At 41.9% G+C, this 21,880-nt stretch overlaps 1 protein-coding gene across 2 annotated transcripts in view; it reads left to right on the top strand.

The window, feature by feature from the left end:
- The window catches only part of Slc16a12 (solute carrier family 16 member 12), a 75,079-nt gene that overhangs the window by 38,652 nt on the left and 14,547 nt on the right, over positions 1-21,880 (top strand). For both annotated transcript variants that reach the window (XM_075973884.1, XM_075973885.1), the window contains exon 2: positions 16,208-16,455. In XM_075973884.1, coding sequence (XP_075829999.1) covers positions 16,346-16,455 — 110 coding nt within the window. In that variant the 5' untranslated portion in view covers positions 16,208-16,345. The remainder of the gene's footprint in view (positions 1-16,207; positions 16,456-21,880) is intronic.

The following is a 21,880-nucleotide window of genomic DNA, read 5'->3' as shown; positions in this document are numbered from 1 at the left end:
GTGGACTTGCCCTCTGTGGTATTTACTCTTCAAATATTGCATCATTTTCTAAGAGGAAAGCAGTTTGGAAGATTCTAGTCACAGACCAGACTGAGATAAACCTTTTATTTATTCATAGAAGCACACACACGTGACTATCTATGCATATCCCTTGCCAATTAGGCATAGCAAATCACAAGCCAATTTTTAGAAATTTGAATTTGCATTTATGACTGTGTGTGCAAAGGAGGGAGGCTCATGTGTGCCATGGCATGCATGTGGAAGCAGAAGACGCCTCGTGGGACTTGGTCCTTTGTGTTCTCAGGGATTAAACGCAAGGAGTCAGATCTGTGTGACAAGCACCTTTACTTACTGAGTCATCTGCTGCTGCGCCGCTTGTTCTCATGACTGTTGTTTTAGAAAGAGTCTTACTTTCAAGGGTGGGCCGATTTGGAGATCATTCTGTGACCGATGCTTGCCTTGAACTCATAGCAATCCTCCTGCCTCAGCTCTTGAGTGCTAAGATTCCATCTGTGAGCCACAATACAGGCTTACTTTACTATTTTAATTTTTGTAAGGTATGCACTTTTTATTTAAACTTTTTATTCATTTTACATACCAACCGCTGTTTCCCCTCCTTCTCCTCCTCCCTCTCTCCCCATACCTCCCCCCAGCCCAGTCCCCATCCACTCCTCAGAGAGGGTAAGGACTCCCATAGGGAGTCAGTAAAGCATGGCACATTAAGCTTGGGCAGGACCAAGCCCTTCTCCCCTGCATCAAGTTTGAGCAAGGCATCCTACCATAGGGAATGGATTCCAAAAAGCCAGCTCATGCATCAAGGATAGAGCCTATTCCCACTTCCTGGAACCCTTCAAACAGATAAAGCTACACAACTGTTGTCCACATGCAGAGGGCCTAGGTAGGTCCCAGGCAGGCTCCCCAGTTGTTGGTCTAGATTCCATGAGCTCCCATGACTTCAGGTCAGCTGTCTTCTGAGGGTTTCCCAGACATGATCTTGACCCCACTTGCTCAAATAATCCCTCCTCCCTCTCTTTAACTGGACTTCCAGAGCTCTGCATGTGCTTGACTGTGGATCTCTGCATCTGCTTCCATCAGTTTCTAGATGAAGGTTCTATGATGACAGGGTAGTTACCAATCTGAACACAAGGAAAGGCCAGTTCAGGCACCTTCTCCACTATTGCTAAGGGTCTTAGCTGGAACTATCCTTGTGGATTCCTGGGAATTTCTCTAACACCAAGCTTCTTAACACCATAATGGCTCCCCCTACCAAGATGTCTCCTTCATTGTTCTCACTGTCTGTCCCTCCCCCAACTTAATCATCCCATTCCCTTGTGTTTCTATTCCCCCTCCCCTCCTTTCTCCCACATCCACAGTTTACCCAGGAGATCTCATCTATTTCGCCTTCCCAGGGCAATCCATGCATCCCTCTTAGGGTCCTCCTTGTTACCTAGCTTCTCTGGAACTGTGGTTTGTAGTCTATTTATCCTTTGATTTATATCTGTATCCACTTATGAGTGAGTACATACCGTGTCTGTCTTTCTGAATCTACGTTACCTCACTCGGGATGATGCTTTTTCTAGTTCCATAAAGCTTCTGTAAGGCAAAGGGCAAAATGAGGTAAGGTAATTGACACAAAAAGGAAGCCTACAGAATGAGAAAAAAAATCTTCACCAACCCCATATCTGACAGAGGACTGATCTTCAAAATATATTTAAAAACTCAAGAAACTAGATGTCAAAATAGGAAATAATCCAATTAAAAATGGGGTACAAATATAAACAGAAAATTCCCAACAGAAGAATCTCAAATGCCCAAAAGATATTTAAGGAATTGCTTAACATCCTTAGTCATCAGGGAAATGCAAATTAAAATGACTCTGAGATACCATTTTACACCTGTCAGAATGGCTAAAGATCAAAAACACGGATGACAGCTTATGTTGGAGAGGCTGTGGAGTAAGGGGAACACTTTTCCATTGCTGGTGGGAGTGCAAACTTGTACAACTGCTTTGGAAATCAGTATGGAGATTTCTCAGAAAACTGGGACTCATTCTACCTCAAGACCCAACAACATCACTTTTGGATATATACCCAATAGATGCTCAGTCATACCACAAGGATACTTGCTCTACTGTGTACATAGCAGCATTATCCTTAATAGCCAGAACCTGGAAACAGGCTAGATCACCCTCAACTGAAGAATGAATAAAGAAAATGAGGCACATTTACACAGTGGGGTACTACTCCGTGATAAAAAAACAGTGACATCTTAAAATTTGCAGACAAATATAAGGAACACACTTTTATCGAACCTCTCTCAAGTCAATGCACAGACAAGCCCTGGCTACCTTTACACCTCAGCCCATTTCTCAGGAAGACCAAAAAGCCTTCAGACGTCTCAAACTGGGGTGGACACACACACACACACGCACCATTAAGGAAAAGACTTAAAACCTTGGGTATATAATTGACACAAAAACTGTGCGGACTCAGAGTGTAGACTAGGTGGCCATCCAGGAGGCAGCTTTTGGGAGAGCCAGGGACTTTTTGTAGCCATGTATCTATCTCATGAATTCTTGGAATGACTGTTTTTAAAACAGCATGATACAAGCCCTCTGTAAGCAATCATTTCTTTCCCACCCCCCCAGTTCCCAAATAATTGATTCAGAGGCTTGAATACGAATTATAAATGCTTGGCCGATAGCTCAGGCTTGTTGCTAGCTAACTCTTTCAGCTTAATTAACCCATATTTCTTATCTCTGCTTTGCTGCATGGCTTGGTACCTTTTCTCATTACACATGCCCACCTTGCTTCTCTGCAGGGGACTCTCTGACTCCTCCCTTCCTCATCCCTGAATTCCCCTAGTCTGGCTCTTCCACCTAATTTTTTCCTGCCTGGCTATAGGTCAGTAAGCCTCTTTATTAGACCAATCACAGTGACATAGATTCACACAGTAAAGAAATATTCCACAGCACCCTCAGACGCATTGCAGAACTTTTGGTCAAGCTAGGGGTTAAAGATATTTGTGAAGCAGCTCCCTCACAGTCCAGCTAGAAGCATGCGCAGTCTATGACAAAGGGGGTGGGGCTTGTGGTTCTTTCTGAGTGCTGAACCACAGTTGCTGTAAGATGGACGAACAGGTTCGGGTTGGAGTCGCTATCTTATGACCCGGCGCGCTCAGGCAGAGCCGTGGTCTTCATTTTCATCGTGCTGGGAGCCATGGCAGTGGGCTCCTTTGCACCCTGATGGAAATGCCTGGGTGTTTTCCAACAACACTGTAGTGGCATCAAAACACTTGGGTATGTGACGTCACATTCACAATGGAGCGGAAGGTAGTTTGTGAATGATGCAGGACTCCATGCCTGGAAAGGAAGACTGAAAGAAAGCTCGCAACTGCAAATTGTTCGTTGCCATGGTGATGACCTGGCAGTCAGAAACTTGTTGCTCTTCTCTGGGGGAGAGGTTTCAGCGCCAGGTTCGAAGTCGAGGGTGATGTAGCATAGCATCTTCATGTCTTGTGTAATTTTCTGCTTAGCTATGGCGTTGAGGTGTAACCGCGCCCGGTCAGATCTTTATGACGTAGGCTGTCTATCAGGTCCCAGCCAACCCGGTCCAGATGCAGGATAAAGTAGGGCTAAGGGAGTCCTTTCTAGATGGGCCATAGGCATGAACTGTTGCTGGACTCCATCGCGACACCAGTGGCACAAATGGAGGCGACAGGAAGAGCGCAGCCTGGATGGTTTATGTACATGGCTGGGGTGCTGAAGGTCTGGAGAGTGAACTGGGCCATCTTTTCAACATTGGCTTTTGGGTTGGGGAGGTCTTGCTCCTCATAGCCATTGTAGCTGTGGCGCCAGATCTTTTTCATCTCCTTCTAGTTGGTGACATCGGGTATTTCAGGATCAGGACCCCACTCTTGCTCTGGGTCTTGTCGCCCACGTAAGGAGTCATTCTGGCCTATGCCCACCATCATGCCCTGGTGACAAATAAGCTGGCTTAGGGAGCATTATCCCAAAGAAGCCGGCTTTGCACGTGTCGGAGTTGACAAGTTGCCCAACATCCAGGGTGACATGTGTGGACTGGAGGTGGAAGAGCTTTGAGGGTTTCTTGCTCCGGCGGTGGTTGGGAATGAATCAGTCTCACAAAAAACCTAAACCTGGACTTGAACTCAGTCCCTCAGCCTCTGAGTGATGGGAGTTTAGGTGAGTGCTACTATATCTGGCTCTACAAAGAGATCCTTGTTCTCAGCTCGTTGGGAATATGAAAAGTACAGGGGATGCCTTTAATGCACACACGAAAGCCTAGTGCCAGAGCACTGGGAGCCCTTCCAGTGTTCTAGTCTCAGTCTGTTCCACCAAGGGAGGCTGACATGAATGTGATAAACACATAAGGTGGAGACATCAACTCTGGCAAACATAGAGAAGCATGTGGGATTGTCGAAAAGATAGTGGCGTGTTCCAAGAGTCAGAAAATGTAGGAATAGTCTATTGATAATCTCAAGTTTCTCACTCAGGTGCCTGGCTATCTTCCCTCCCATCCTTTTTCTTCCTTGTGCCCATGAATTTATACATGTGCATTCATAATACATACATTGTGTGTTCTCTTTTTAAGTTGAGCCCAATATGTTTTCTTTTGGTGTGCTCTTATAAGTCTCAGAACTGCATTTTGTAAGGCTTTATTCTGATTGATGGTTGGATATGTCATCCATAAACACTTGGGAAAAATCATCAAAAGGGAAGAAATAGAAACCTATGTATTTGGCAGAAGTTTCCTGTAAAGACTTTCCATATGCAGTTCAAATGGGAGAAACTGCTGTATGTGGCGATGAAGTAAAAATTGTTTAAAAATATTGAAGAACACACCACTGCTGGGTTTATAGTCCTTTTGCTTCTCCACTCAGTGTTTGACTCCTTTGTATTATCTGAATAAGGGGAAATCGAGAGTGGATGAAGATGCTGGGTCTTTTAGTTTTCCCTTTGGATACTCTGAGCAAAGTATCTGTTTTCAGTTATTTTCTAATAAATATTTTAAAATATCCAAGATACTTATCTGTTAGTAGCATTTGAAGATGCTCCTTTTTGCTGTAGTAACTGATTTAACGTGTGTATGAGAGGCTGTGGCTGGGTATCCAACTCACAGTCTTACGCATGCTGGTCAGGTGTTCTGTAATTGAGCTGCAGCTACAGCCTCTAGGTAAGCAGTTCTTTTTGAACACCTATGTAAAGACTGCATGCCAGCGTCTCTTGCTTTCAAATTGAAGAATGACTGTGAAACAAATAAGTAAAGCTGAAGAATGCGCCTGCTGATACCGCAGGGGCAGAAGTTAGTAGCTGTTAATAGGTGAATTTTTTTGTCCCATGCTTTCCTATGTATTTTGACTTAGAAGTGGGGTTCAAGTCTACTGAAGAGGAGCTAGTGCTCTTAAGGGATGTGCAGGAGAGTTTTGGAAAGCCAGGTGACTTTATGACTCGTCCCTGAGTTGTATTGCATGCCTCATGCCAGAGCAATGCCCCGTGTGCTGAAAAATGTCCTGGTGAACAGCTCGGGGGGCAAAGGCACTTGAAGACTTGCATTCAGTGCCTGGGCCCAAGGTAGCAAGGAGCGAACTGCCTCCTTCAAAGTGTTCTCTGACCTCCACACTAGAGCTGAGGAGCATGCACACACAAAAAAGAAATAAGTGTGACATCGTGTATATATTTGTAACATGGCTTTAAAGGCCTTGCTGAATGGTGTTATTACTGAAGTGAGGGGCCCATAGAATTCTTCAGCAAGGAGAATGTTGTTTAGAGGAGTGTGGGCCTCTTTTTTTGTTTTAGAAATCGTATGTCTGGGAAAGGGACTGGCAAAGAGGAGAAGAGGACAGTGGGGGGCTGGAAGAGAAGGGAGAGGCAGAGGGAAAGAACAATCAGAGGGCCTGTGGAATCTGATGGCCTGTGTAACCTGGGGCAGACAGCGGGCAACATGGCAGGCTTTGCAGGTGAACCCTCCTACACTCCTTTTTAGCCACTCTGCGAAAGGAATAAGCTTTGAAGCCTGGCAGTGGAATTCTACTTCCAGGCTTGCTTTTCCCACTCTGTACACTTTATACACATGTATGAAGCTGTAGAAGAACGAAACTGATTTTTATTTTTTAGGTTTTTCGAGACAGGGTTTCTCTGTGGTTTTGGAAAAAGTAAAGTATTTCAGGAATGTCAGGAGCGAGCGCTCCTCTGGACATGTGCGTTCAAGGCACCTTATGGGCTGATAAGAAACTTGCAGCTTGGCAGAAGATGAGAGGCAGAGATTGAGGCTTTTGCATCATGCTTTTGAAGGCAACAGCTACCTGAAGCCCAGGGAGTGCCTGTGTGTCACAGAGAATGGGGGGGGGGGCAGTTTCACAAGTGGGCTTTGTACTCAGAACACAGAGATATGACTTGGGAACTGCAGAGGCTTGTAGCTTAAGTGTGAGGCTGAGCACCAGCTCCAGACTTGACCACAGCCCCAGCAGATGCAAGGCAAGCCAGCCTCGGGGTGATGCCACTGTGTAGCCGTTCCCATTGGCTTCTTCACCATCTGATTTCCACCCTGTTCTCTGCTCTGGATGCTGATGGCACGGACAGCTAGGTTCTCACTGGGTTCAGAAATCCTACTCTGGCATTCTGAAGGCAGGAGGAGCCTGAGGATGGCACACATATATTTCCTCCACTGTTTCAATGCCACATCTTGTACAGTGGCTGCTTCCCTTTCCAGACCTTCTACAGCAACACACCAAGGGCCCAGTAGCCACTTTCTGCCGGTGCCTTCTCAGGCATCATGTGACAATAGCTGGTGGTTGTAACTATGACCTTTATTAAATTTTCAACTGTCCATACCTTTGTGAATTGTGCCATTGTTGAATTTCATCCCACTTCCTAGTTCCTGTTGGACCTTACACGTTGCTAACCAGTAGGAAACTATGCTCTCCAGGACTGTTCTGTATAAACAGAGGGGCTTCTGCTCTCAGAACCTCAGGCCTGGGACACAAACAAGTCCCGGGACTGTAAATCCACACATATGTGCAGTGTTGTCAGTCGGTGGCATGTAATACACACCATGATTTCCAAGTGTACAGAAAAGCCTTAATGTACCCCATTAAACACACTTGGTTTGAAATTATGAAGTCCATCTTACATGATGTCTTTATATATTCCACCAGATAATTTATGTTAATAATAATAATGATGACTACTTCCACTTTGGCTAAGGGCATCTAGAGAAGCTGGGACCTAGTTCTGAGATGTTTGTTGTCACAAGACTCTTTTTTGGGGGTCCGAAACTAGAATGTGGAATCAAATGAATCATTTCTCAATGATTTTATGAGAACAGGAACAAAGATGACTGAGCCAAATCTGAAAAGAGTTTTGTGAGATTTTTTTTCTAGCTTTTTTGTTTCAAGAAAGAAGTGTTGGTCTGAGTCTTAGGGCTCAGGAAAAAGGAAAGGAATAAAAACGGCTGTACTCCGTTCTCAGTTTCGGCGGCTCCTTGTCCTTCGTGTGACCCACTGTGGCTCAAGCAGTGAACAGAGTCTACAGAACACAAAAATAAACAACGCTGAGAGCCTGTGGAATGTGATGGCCTGTGTAATGTGGGGCAGACAGCGGGTAGTGTGCCAAGCTCTGCAGGTGAGCCCTCCCAAGGCCCACACGCCATTTTCGCCACTCTGCTAAAGGAACAAGATATGATGCCTGGCCGTGAAGTTTTGTTCCCCTCAGTTGTCAGAGCCTAGGCTTGCCCTGTGTTCCCAGCGAGATGTAGTCACGTAGGGCTTTGTGGCTTAGGTTCTGGGAAGGCTGGCTACAGTGACTACGAAGAACAGAGAAATGGGTGAATTCTTAACACATTTCTCAAGCTCTTTGTACCACCTGCCTATGTGATTTGAGAAAAATGTTCAAACGAAAACTGGGGACGTTCAACACTTACTGACTCTATTTGCTTCCAGCTACCAGCTTAGGCTCACTTCCAAAGAGTTCTCACAATAGTCCGCAATGCAAAGGGTTAACTTCCAGCGAACCGAAATATTTGACTCCCTGTCCCTCCTGTCTCAACATGACAGTGCACAGCAATTACAGAGTGAGGCGATGTGGGATAGACAGGCTGGACTCTTGTTCTTCAATAACAGGCTTCCTGGTGACCAAAAAAAGACCTGTGCATTATCTCAAACCCCAGGTTCTCCTCTGAAGTCCCGGTGCTTTAGGTTAATGTGATTTGACTTAATAATGGCATATTCTGTAGCTGTGTAAACTGGAGTTAGAAGGTGTGCAAGAAGGCATTGAGCTAAATGAAAAATTATTACGCTGGATTGCATAAATACCAAGCACCAGCTACAAGCCAGACATTTTGCCTAGACTGCGTTGTATGGAATGTTTGTCTTCATCTCAGCCATCTTGATCTTAATATCTAGTCTTTACTATCAATGTCCCAAAGAATCTTCCCACTTCAGTGCCTCCCAATAAGAGGGAAAAGAACTCGGTTACCTGTTGAAAATAGAAATCTGGGACAAGTTCTTGCTATTGAACCACATTGGAATCAACTGTCTGCCATTGCCTGGAGTCACTGACTGTGTGCGTCAGAGATGAAGGGGTGGTGTGGAATATTTTGCTTTCTGTACTGGTGTGAAACACTAGTTGTGCCCGCTCCTTCCTTCCTGTGGGTCAAATACCATGTGGATCACACGGGTGTTTGTTTTGGGTTTTGTATAAAGTGTTTCTAGCTTCAAAATACCACACACAATGTAGAAACTGCAGCAGCTTCTTCTGCAAAGGTCAGTGTTGCAGTTTAGCGCCCAAAGCCTTCTGTGGCAGCCAGTGGTTAATTGCTCGTTACCAAGATCTGTGTGAGAACTAACAAGAGAGGAGCAGGAAGGAAGAAAGGAAGAGCCAAGCACTAGTCTTTCTTTACCCAAGGATAACAGCTGGTTTTTTTTCCCCCGTGACACTTGAGGAAGGTCATTAAACAACAAAAGGAAATAACTCCATGTTTAGCGGAAGGCGTACTTAACACCAAGGACTCTAAGTGTATAATAGCAGCTTGGATGCGGCCGGAACCTATTCAAATTGAACAGAAAATTTTGTTTTTATATAACTTTCTCCCATCCCAGTCTTTGGATTTGAGTTGGTCCCTTGATGAGACTGTAAAGCCACCAGCTGGAACATGGCTGCACGGATGTAAAGGCTCTGAGGCTTTTTTGAAATTCTTTCCTAACAGGCTTGGAAATTTGCCCCTTAATTGTCTCTAATGTACACAGTTGTCCCTCAGGGTTTTCCTAACCAAAGGCCAGAGTGCTGAATGAGCTTTGGGTCTTTGTTGGGGTAGAACCAAGAGTTTCCTTATTGTTTAAAACAAGTGCAAAATGTGACTGACGGGCAAGGTGTTACTCAGTGAGTATCCACAAGAGATGTACAATCGGCGGGGCTTAGCAAGTGTAGCCAGACACCGTTCCAGGTGCCAGGACACAAAGCCAAAAGGATACAGACAAGATTAAGTATAGATACTTACTTCCTCCTGCTTCTCCAGAAACAGGCCTATCTAGAAAGACCAGCTTCATTCAAATGGGACACTCTGAGCACTAGAAATGTTATATCCCCAGAGAATGCCTTCGGAGTGCATAACCAGCAGCAATAGAATATACTCTGAAACTTTTCAATTTCTTTGTTCCTATCATAAATCTAAATTCTTTACATGGCTGAGTTTTAAGTGAAGATAAGAATGGGAAATTCATTGCTTGTATCCTTCTTTAAAAAAAAAAGCCTAGCCCCGATTTTAAAGATCTTTACCCCATTTACTTTTAGCAGTCTTATAATTTTTATTTTATGTTCATATCTGCTATCCGTTCAGAGTTAGTTTCTGTAAATGGCATGATTAAGACCCTAGATTTATGTCCCCCCTCCCATTGAATTAGTCTATTCTGCTCTGATAATCTAATTGGTATTCCCATGGTATTGTTTACTTTGGTTTAGAATAGGTTTTAAAATCAGTTGGTATGATGTCAACCTGTGGTCACTCTTTTAAAAGTATTTATTTTTATTTTACGTGTATTAGTGCTTTGTCTGCATGCATGTCTGGGTACCATGTGTGTGCCTTATGCCAGTAGAGGCTAGAAGAGGATGCCAGATCCCTTGGTACTGCGGTTATCAACCATTCACTTCTCACGTGGGTGCTGGGACCTGAACCCAGGTCCTCTGCAATAGCAGCAATCACTGTTAACCACAAAGTCAACCCTCCATCTCTGTTCTTTCTCTTAAAGATTCTTTGGACTTTTATATATCTTTTGTATTTTTTTTTACACATTTTAGAATCTGCTTGTCATTCCCTATTAAAAAGAGACTATTGGCATTTTGGTTGTGATTTCATTGGAATTATTGGTCAATTTGGGGAGCGATGCTACTCTCCCAGTCTGTAAGCAGTAACCATGGCTTTTCTATGCCTCTGTCTCTCAGGTGTCCTTAAATGTCTCTGAGTGCTGTTTGTAGTTCTTAGTCTTTAAATAAGATGTATATACGTATTACAGTAAATTAATTCATACGTATTTCTAATTCTCCATCTCTATAAAGTAATATTTAACCCCAACTTTTAGATAATTACTGTTATTGTTATTATATGTGTGTGAGCATTTTGTCTTCATGTATTTCTCTATTCTGTGTGTGTCCCTGGGGCCTCCATGTCCAGATTAGGCTAGATTCCCTAGAACTGGTGTTACAGATGGTTACGAGTCATCATGTGAGTTATAGAGATAAAACTCAGGTCCTCTGGAAGAGCAGCTGGTATTCTTAATCCCTGAGCCCTCTCTACATTCCCTATTCTCCAACTTTTAATTGTTTGTCATTGACATAAAAGAGGATTAAGTATAAAAGTAATAATAATAAATTACAATTAATTGAAAATAATAAGCTTTACTTTTCAAAATGTAGTTTTAAGAGATGAAAAAGTCATAAAGTATGGGGAAATGTTTGCAATACATGAATTTATATCTATAAGAAATAATTGTTATATATCAGCAAAATGAGATCTTAGTGTTTTAATAAGTGCTTTGTACAGTGAGATTTATGAAGAGTTAATTATAATGTGAAAAGTGAAAAGTAGTTAATAGCCTTAGTCATGAGGGAAGTACAAATCAGAACTAAAATGAGATTAGCTGCACACTAGAATAGCTGAAATAATCATCTCTCAGTAGTTAAAACTGAAAGGTTGTTGGAAGGCAGTATGCTGTTGACAGTATCACAAATCATCTCTAATAGTTTGGCAGTTTCTTCTTAAGTTTAGGTATATACTCATGTAAGACTCAACAATTTCATTCCTAGAAATTTACTACAGAAAATAAAACACATGTTCACAAAACACTTGCACACATTTATAATGATCTAAAACTGCAACCAACATTAATGCCCATCATAGGTGGATGAGTAAACAGACCGTAAGGGGTCCATAGTACTGACATTAAGAAACAACAAAATAGAACCAACTATGGACAACACAGACAGAACGAAGCTCAAAATGAAGCTGAAAGCATTGTCAGAAGGTTCTAGAGGTGTAGCTAGAATACTACATGGATACTGTCCAAGTCTGAGCCCTTGAACTAAAGAAACCCCTTATGTATGAAATTCTTTTTTTATTAATTTTTTTTTTATTTAGGAGTTACTTTTTCATTTTACATAGCAACCACAGTTCTCCCTCCCTCCCCTCCTCCTGCCTCCCACACCTCCTTTCCATTCAACTAGCCATTCACTCCTCAATAAATGCATATCAAGTTGAGGCAGGACCAAACCCCTACCCCCTGTATTGAGGCTGAGCAAGGCATCCCTCCATAGGGAATGGGCTCCAAAAACCAGTTCATGCACTAGGTCCCACTGCCAGTGGCCCCACAGACTGCCCAAGCTACACAACTGTCACCCACATTCAGAGGGCCTAGTTAGGTCCTATACAGGTTCCCCAGCTATCAGTCCAGAGTCAGTGAGCTCCCACTAGCTTGGGTCAGCTGTCTCTCTATGTTTCCTGTCATGATCTTGATTCCCATTTGCTCAGATAATCCCTCCTCATCTCTTGGATTGGACTCTGGCAGTTCAGCCCAGTGCTTAGCTGTGGATCTCAGAATGGCTAAGATCAAAAGCACTGATGACAGCTGATGCTGGAGAGGATGTGGCGTCTGTTCCCAGCACCCACGTAGTAGCTCACATCTGCCTGTAACTCCACTTCCGGGGGATCTGATGTCCTCTTCTGGCCTTCATAAGCACTGTACACATATACACAGCACACACGTGTACACATTTATCAATAAGAAATCTTTAGGAAGTGTGTTTTAGTATATGCAAATCATCTCTTAGTTTTAAAAGTTTTTAATCATCTTTAAGGGTTTGATCTATTTGCACACACAGGCCTTTGGTGTATTATTCATCCCTGTCTAAGGCGTGGCTCCTTGTAAGGGTTGTTTCTCTCCTCTCTTGAGTGTCTGGTTTAGGAGACAGCACGCGTACAGTCATAATAATGGTGGCGGTGGCATTTGTCAGGTGCCCGGTTGTTTCTCACAAGCTTGGGCAGAGATGTTTTATCATTGGTCACCTAGCAACCTTTGGGTCTCCCACACCTCATTATAAAATGATTCATCTTGCTGGTGGCTAGGTGTCGGCATCTGTTGCTGGGGGAATCTTGTTTGTACCCAGCCAGAACATAGATACACATTCCCTGTCTTCCTTATGGGAGTCATTCAGGATCAAACATGACTCCCATTTGACTCAGTGTGTTTAACACAGAGTCACTTTGCCATGGCCTTGACGTGTGTCACCTGCTTACTGTCTGTGTCACCATTGAGAATACAGGTGAAGATTCAGGTCATGGATTTGAGGGACAACGCAGAGATGCTGGCTTCGTTTCTTTCTGGGTAAACCCATCACAGATGGTAAACACATGACCTTCTCATTACAGCCTCCCCTCCAAGTTAATGTGTAATTCTCCCTCCACCTCATCACATCCCTGTGGCACTCACAGAAATATGGGCAATTTGCCAGTCCTCACTTTAGAAATCTCACCCCTTGAACTCTGTGGCTACTTTGCCTTTCTCCATGGTGGCAGTTGTCCCCAAACATGGTCCATGGTTCTTTGCCTGGAGCTATAATTATTCTAGACAGGGCTTATCTTCTCATTCCTTATATCTATATGTCGATATGCTTCTGGCTTATTCCCAATGATAGAAAAGGACCATTGAAAAAAGGGCAGTTAATCATGAGTTGTTTTAAAAATATTTTCTGTGTAACCGGAATACTTCATAAATGCTCAAAAAAAGAGTCAGGCTGACAAATTTTATATTTTGTCAATACTAAGAGAGACTAAAGCCAATTAGAGTTTATGGTCAGTGCTCACTCTACCAGGAGACTTACATAATAAGGATATACTTAGTTCAGGGTTCAGATCAGCTATGAAGTATCCTTCAGAGAGGCTTATATGTTTAGGGCTTGGTCCCCAGTCAATAGTGTTTTTGATCTCTCTCTCTGCATCTCTGTCTTTCTCTTTTCTCCCACCCTTCTTCCCCGGGCAACATGAGATGAGTCATTTTATTCTGCTATCCCCTTCCTGCCATACTGTTCTGCCTCACAGGAGACTCTGACTTTTAAGCAATGAAACTAGCTGACCGTGACCTAAAACCATGTACTGTCATCAACTTTTCTTCATTAAACTTGTTTTTCTCATTTGCCACAGAGACAAAAAGCTGACTGACCACACCTGGCCACCTGAATTAGAGAGACTAGGTTTCAGTAGTTCAGTGTCCTGTTTTTCTAAGTCAGGAAATGGTGGCAGAGAGGAAGGATTCAGACAGGGTCATGCCACTGAAAAGGGCCACTCGGACACAGTCATTGCGATCTCTCTTGGCAGCTTTCCACCATAGCCTTTCCTTTGTTATGGCTGCACACCAGCTTACAGAGGAAGCATACTGCTCATGGGGAAGACACTGGGGATAGGAGACACGGGGAAGGGACACAATGGAAAGTAACTGTTCAGAGCTCCAAACAGAGATTCCAGTTTCCTTTAGCCGGCTGCTGTTGTGTGAATTTGCGCATTTTCTACAGATACAAGAGGTCACTTTAGAAAACTCCACCCAGGGTAACAGGAAAGAGATGCACCCTCCCAAAGTGCATCACTTTGCAAACTTTATAGCAAAGTTGCAAAGTGTTAGCAACTCTTTGCAAATGATTAAATTCGTTCAAGCACCACGAGGATAATGTGAATTGGGAATGAATTCCAATTTGTACTCAAAAGGATAGTTTTAGAAGGACATTCTAATACAGAGTTTTTGATCAAGGAAATCTTTCTGAAGCCAGAATAAGATACAACTCACGATTATGTTTTAGTGATTGATGTAAAAACAATAAATTATGGAATTGTTAGTAAAATGAAGAGTTGCATGATGGGAGTGCTTTCTCTTAGCTTACAGTTTTAGACATACTGGTGAGTCAGTAAAAGTTTTCCCTGCTGTTTTTGGCAAATATCAGATGGGCTAATCATTTACAGGGAGGCTCAAGTTAATATGATGGAAACTGTTGGCTACTTCAAAGCCTCCAGGCAGCGAGGTTCGCTTTGCTGTGTGAAACCTGTGCAGTTCTTTGGGAAGACACATCTACTGATGGACCTGTTTTGAGAGAAACTTGAATGTTGTTTCGTGTCCAAGAGTAACCATAATTTTAATATTGCAGGGTCTCCTTCTCATTTCCTTTGTCATGTTTTAGCGTTGTGTGGACATCTTCTTGACCGAAATGCTGGTAGTAAATTTGAAATCTCCAGGGCTGGTATCTAGCTGTATCATCCGAAGTCTGCCAGAGATACCCGCTGCCATATGCATTCAGCTACTGCAGCGTCTGGGAGTCTCCTCTGAGGAGAAGCTTCACCATTGTGAAAGGGGGAGAGTAGCATTCTTTCTGAGAATTGTGCCTTTGGGGAGAACTGGGTTGGGGCTGAATGCTCTCAGAAAGTGTTGCGTTGCCACCTTCGTCCTGATGAGAAAGTTCTCGTACTGTAGTCATCCTCGCACTGAGGTCATCTTTGTGCCATGGTCATCCTTGCCCTGTGGTCATCCAGGTTAGCTTGGACTCACAGGAGACCTCAGTTTATCATGTTTTCTCTATGACACAATATGGATTCTTGCTTCAATTTGTTCAGATTTAGACAATTGTGTTTGTTTTTTAGAAGATGTCTTTTCCAAGATCTCCTGAGTAAACTGGGAGCTTGGGGGCCACAAGAAAGGGCAGGAGGGGAGAGGGGAGGAAGGGAGGGGAGCGGAGAAAAATGTATAGCCCAATACAATAAAAAGATGATTGTGACATGCAAGTTTTCTTTGCCCCGTGTCTGCATCCATAGAAAAGGCCAGGGCTGTGGAATGCTTCCTAGCCTCCTTCCTTGGTTCAGCTGAGGACCGAGTATCGCTGTAGCAAGCACACTGTAGTCATTCCCCCTTGCTGCTTTCCCTTCTTTTTAGCAGCCATGGTGCATGTTCTCAACAGTACAGGAGTGTCTCGATAGAGTAAACTTCTTGTTGTACACGAAAAAGTTATGTGGCTCTTTCAATATTTAAACTGCTATACATCTGGAATTTTGTTGTTTTTTATCTCAGAAATAAATATAATACTTTGATATGTAAGTATATATTACGTTATGCTAGTATTTATATCTATCTTAGAATTTAAATTGTAGGTGCGCCATAGTATTTTTAAGGTATAATTTTAAGGTACTCTATATTCATATTACTTGTGTTAATGCTTTTTATTTTTATTTTTTTTCGTTTTTCGAGACAGGGTTTCTCTGTGGCTTTGGAGCCTGTCCTGGAACTAGCTCTTGTAGACCAGGCTGGTCTCGAACTCACAGAGATCCGCCTGCCTCTGCCTCCCAAGTGCTGGGATTAAAGGCGTGCACCACCACCGCCTGGCTGTTAATGCTTTTTAATATATATGTTTAGCATAAGCTACTGTCAGTTTTCCTGGGATTTTTTTTGTGCTATTTCGGAAAGGATGGCAACTTTTCAAGGATTATAAATAAACATTTTTACACTTAAAGAATTTTTTTAAAGGACAGATAATGGTCTTTACCATGTCTCAGTATTCATAGTTGTAAGTAATCATATTAATAGGAGATTAATAAGTACTTATCAAATGAAAAAAATGCACCTTTGGGCATGGTACTAGAATAAAAGCATGTCCTTGTTTCTGCTTTAGATGGCCAGTAACCCCTGTGCCAGGCAGCATCCTGTACCAACTTGGAATAGCTACTAGAAGTTACTGGGTAGCAAACTTTCAAGATCAGAACTTACTGCTGAAGTAACTTGGAAAGAGAAGAAAACCAGAGTTGAAACCATGGCAAAGATAACTAGAGTTGGCTCGGCATCCCCTCCAGATGGAGGCTGGGGCTGGATGATTGTGGCTGGCTGTTTTCTCGTTACCATCTGCACCAGGGCAGTCACCAGGTAAGTGGATCTTTCTTCTTGATTTGTTAAGGATGACGTCATGGCATCCACATGTGTGTTTGACTGCTCATGTGTTTTTTCTTTGCAAGTTATGATACTACAGTGCTATAGAGTCCTGGAAATTGGTCTCTTCTCTAATATTTAATATATGTTAGGAGACTTAGGAGTTTTTGAATGTGTTGGGCAAAATCGAATCCAGACATTTGTTTTCATGAGTATCTCTACAAAATGTAGAAGTGTGTGAAACATATTTTCCACCTTCCATAGTGCACTTATTTTTAGCGTGAAACACACAAACCCCTCCTATATAGAATAATATGAGGATTGTCCTGATTTTTTCATTAGCAGAGGATTTTTTTCTGTGATATTTTCATAAAGAATTCAGTTTTCTAGGGATTTTAAAGAATTGCTAAATGCATACCCAAGAAGATTAAGTTAGCATAAGCTGAGTTGGTTTTAGGAAAATATAAGATGATCTTTATAAGTTTATTTTTTAGATATAATATATTAATGGAAAATCTTAATTAGGGTAAGTATTAATCATTGAGATCTTAGAATAGGAGCAGTTACATTTATAATTCATAATCCATAAATGAGAAACACTATGTCAAGAGACTGTAGTGTACAGTATATCTTCAAGTCTGCAACATAGGAATAAGGAAAACCATGCCCATGATTGAAGTAGAGTTATTCGGTCTATAATGGAGCTTGTGGACACACCATTATTGAAGTCAAGCTTGCATAGGGTTAAAATAAATCCCTTCTGTTTGTTAGGTATTGAGTGAGACTGGGGAGTGTCAAACCTAGAATTCAAACCTTGGGGCTTCACGTTGTGTTTTGGCTGTGGTGCTGGGGGCCGGATTGCGGTTTAAGAAAAGCAGCTGTATGAAGAAGGGGGCCCTTTCATTCTCACTTGCTTGTCTGTCTTTCCTCAAGAGGCATGGTGCTCACCACACTTCATATTCTACTAGCTCACTTCATGTGTTTATGAACTAACACTTGTGCTATGCATGCTATTGCTCCTTCCTGACTTTTGTTCAAATGGAACTGTGTTTTTCTTCTCTGACATACCTTCTGGTCAGTACAAGAAAGTGTTTGTACTAATAACTTTATTTGATATCATAAATTAAGATATTGATATCTTTCTGCCAACAGATACGATGTGGGGTGTTTATATTTGCCACCATTAGGGTTTGTTGGTTATGTCTCCTAATTATGGACTTTTTTCAAAATAATTTTATATTGAGTTTGATTTTCTTCCTTTAATATTCTGAGTGTGAGAAGGCTGTAAAACTAAAAAGGAATTCTTTTGTGTACCTTCTTATAAACGGAAACTTCTATTAGTTCCATAAGAGGAAAGTTCTGGAAGTGGGCTCATTTCTTTATAAGGAAGACTTATGCTGTAGCATTCTGGGTAGTTGCATCTTCATGATGAACCTGTGTTCTCACAAGGCTGTCCATAGTGCTTTTGGTGGCAATCTTAAGATTCTTCTGTCAATCACATTGTCTCATGTGAGTCTTGTGATTCAGACAAAATGGGCTACAAAAGAACTCGAGTCAGAGTTCATATATATTTATTTGATCGCCTACTTCAGAAGTTTGGAAGACCATCAGTAAACAGGTGTTTGTCTTATTTGGCATGGTGTCAAATCCCTGACTACCACCAAAGGCTGAAAGCCTTGTATTTTTTTTAGGTTATACTTTTTAGGTTATAAATAATTTAAAACCAATTCCATTGATGATTATTTTATATTCATTGAAGACATGACTCTGTACTAGAAGCTTCTAAAATCATAGATACGTTGGCTATTTCATGGTAGACTCATGCACAGTTAACTGAACTACAAATAAAAATATCCATATTGACCAAAGTTATATGACGTTTGATGACCTTTGGTTGTAGTCAAGGGACTTAACACCCTACCAGAAAAGACAAGCCACACATTTATAGACAGATTCCCCATCTTCTGATGTAGGTCATGAAAAAAGTTATATTAACTTTGGTCAATAGAGACTTAAATAAAGATTTTTATAGAGACAAATTCAGGCCTAGAAGTTCAGGACAGGCTTTCTAAAGAAGTTGTCCTGGAGTGAAACCTTAAAGGGTGGAAAGAACTTGCCAGAATAGAGGAGAACGATGTCTCAACCTGCATCAGTGCCTGTTCTTCTTCAACCCACCCCCACCTGCCAAGAATTTAGTCAGAAGTCAGAAAGGCAGACTGTGGAGTACCAGGGGTCAACAGCAGAGGCTAAGAGAAGACCACTTGAGCAGAATAAAGACAGAGGAGAAAGTGTGCTGATGTAGCCAGCCTGGCATTCTAAATGTCACAATCCAAGAAGCTGCCACGAGAACTGAGTTGTGAATAAGAGAGCAAGCCAGGGCAATCCGCCTAATAGAAAATCAGCGTCTATGGGACAATCGCTCTTTGATTTTCTATTTAACAAATACATCTCAAAACAAAATATCTTGCATTCAGATTGTAGCACTCAAACACATTGGAAATATATAAAATATTTTTTCTTCCTTCTTTTGTTCAGCCTCAAAATTAAAACAAAAAGCTCCCTCAATCTTTAACGAACACAAATGCACATTCATGTTATTTACATAAACAGGGTCATTTGGATACAAGGTCATAAGGAGGGGGCTCTGATGCCCCCTTAATAATTATTCTTGAGATTGTTCCATGTTGACAAACATGGTTATAACTCTCTGTAAAACAGTTGCTTAAAATTCTGTCATATGCCTTGTGTCCATAATTATTCAATACATTTTTCTTAATAGGATTTTATATTTTTTTCTGGGTTCTGCTGTTACAAATAATGTTATAATTTGATTCAAGTCATTTAAAAATCTTATTTCAATTCTGGACTTGTACTTTGCAGATTTCAGATTTTGAAATTCTACAGTCCATGGAAGCAGCCATTATTATTTATTGATGTCATCTATTTACTAATATGCATTATTTTTTATTTAAATACATTATCCATGTAAGAATCACATTTAAAGTGCAATTGCATGAATTATCTGCATACATTGACAACTTGAGTGAATACTGGAGCGGCAAAAATTTGATTATATTTACAAACAAAACAACATCATAGGTCTGAGACTTGTTTTTGCCTAGATTTTTCCAGGTTCATATCAAGTTGGGCTTTTCTTAAATGTGCTTCTCTTATGTGTGGCTTGTTGTCTAGCTTTCAGATAGTTTTTATAAAGTCATTTCCTCCACATTACAAGATTAATGATGGTACATGACAGTGATTTTGACTAGTAGGCTCTAATGCCCCAGTGTGACAGTTCTTGAGCTGACTCAGCAGATAGCTTCATCAACTTAGATATCCCTTTACCTCCACATTACAAGATTAATGATGGTACATGACAGTGATTTTGACTAGTAGGCTCTAATGCCCCAGCGTGACAGTTCTTGAGCTGACTCAGCAGATAGCTTCATCAACCTAGATATCCCTTTATCAAGCCAAGCATGAGCAATGGTTGTGGAGTAGCTAGGGCAGTGTTAGAGCAATGTTGAGATCGAGAGAGTCAGTGTGTTGACCTGTTGAGTCAAATTATCTTTAAAAAAGCAGTTTTGGTTATCAGTGATGATGCTCGCTATGTTTTGTTTCTACATTTTTATGAACAAACCATATCAAACCCTCAAGGACTGAAGAGATGCCGTGAGACTCATCATTCTGATATTTGTGAGTCATACTTACAAACATGCTTGATTTATAGATGAGGAAATTGAGAGCCTGAGAGATCAAGAACTTTTCTCAGTAACTGTTTTCCTGTGCTATGACTCTGGAATGAGAGTTTTGCTTTCCTGACTCCTGTTATCACACAAGTGTCCCAGACAACAACAACAAAAATCCAGATGCATGTATGCTCCTGTTACAATTCAATTTCTGTAAGATCACCACTGGCTTTTAAATCTTACAACACGAGCTTCCACTGTCTAGAGAGCTCTGCAGTCATTCCTGTCCTTTTTAAAGAGGTGAAAGATGACCACATTATTTCTTTTCCTTTTATTTTTTGTCGTTCGTGATTTGGTCCTCTTCCTTCTGAGTGACATAATCCATCTTCCTGAGCATCATGATCATTGGAGTGCTTTGAGAGATGGATGTAGTTACTAAACGTTTTACCTCAGGCTAAGGCACATGTCCAGACATGAAGCTCAAGTCTTTGATTTTCATGCCCAAAGTTTCACTGTTGCGACAAGTTAATTCAGTTCAGTAAATCAACAAGTGGAAAACAAGATAAAATTTTCCAAAAAGAAAAATCACCACTGATACTAAGATCCCCCTAATGATTTAGTGACGAGAAGGGACTGTGGTTTCCAATTCTTAGTTTACCATCTCTCTACTCTGTTCTCCCACATTGCCCCTCCCCTCCGGCACCTGGTCCTCTAATTCCTTCTCTCCCTTTAGAGCATGTTTGGATGCTTTATATGCCTGCTTTAGATCACCCCACTTGTGCCCCCAGTTGGAGCTAAGCTACCAGTCATTCTTCTTCTTCTCTTTCTCTGGGACCATTTCACTTCCATACATTCCAGTCATCCTTTCTATCATCAAGTGACTCCCTCTTCCTCCTCCATCTCTTCCTCTCCTCCTCCCCCTTCTACCCCCTCTTCTCCTTTATCCTTCCTTCTTTTCATCGTCTCCTGTCCTCCAAAGCACCCGATTTGTGACATATATTAGATATTTCAGATTTAGTGTGCGTTAAGACAGCTATGTCTTCTGCTGTCACAAAGCAATGTCTAGTGGACAATACAAACAAATGTAAAGGGAGTTGTCATATCTCATGATAAGCGTGCAGCACGCAGAGGACACATAAGAGAAGTATCGATTCCTGTCTTAAGTAGTCAGGGAGTAGTCAAGGAAGACTTCCTGGGGGTGTAACTGGCTGATGGCCTGAGACTAAGAGAGGGGGCTTAGAGGAGAATAACAGAAAAAATGATGGAAGTGCATAAAACACAGGGAGTGTGTTGAAAGAGGCAGAAAGAAGCTCAGTGTGGCTGACGTGAAGTATCCGACAGTTGACAGAAAGGAACACGAGCGAAAAGGGCCAACTCTCAAGATGGCATGGGTCAAGCCATGAAAGCATTTGAAATGGCAGGATCGGGTTTGTGTTCCAGGAAGGTAACTCTGGCACTGTTTGCGGAATGTACAAGAGGCAGCCAAGTGTGAATTCAAAAGCGGCAGTTAGGAGCTTTGAGCTACAGTGCAGGGGAAAGGTGCTGGCATCAAGTATGAACGGTAGGGGGACTGAGACCCAAGGAGGGATTTGAATGCTCTGCAGCGGGGTTGGAAAACATGATGATTAGATCACTTGTGCTTTCAAGGCTTAATAGCAATGTCTGGAGACATTTGGAGCAGAAATTGGAGATGCTATTAAGCATCCTATCACACTGGACAAATCCCTTAAGGA

Source organism: Microtus pennsylvanicus, chromosome 5 (assembly GCF_037038515.1).
Source record: "Microtus pennsylvanicus isolate mMicPen1 chromosome 5, mMicPen1.hap1, whole genome shotgun sequence".
Lineage (NCBI taxonomy): Eukaryota > Metazoa > Chordata > Mammalia > Rodentia > Cricetidae > Microtus > Microtus pennsylvanicus.
This window is presented reverse-complemented; position numbering and strand designations above follow the sequence as displayed.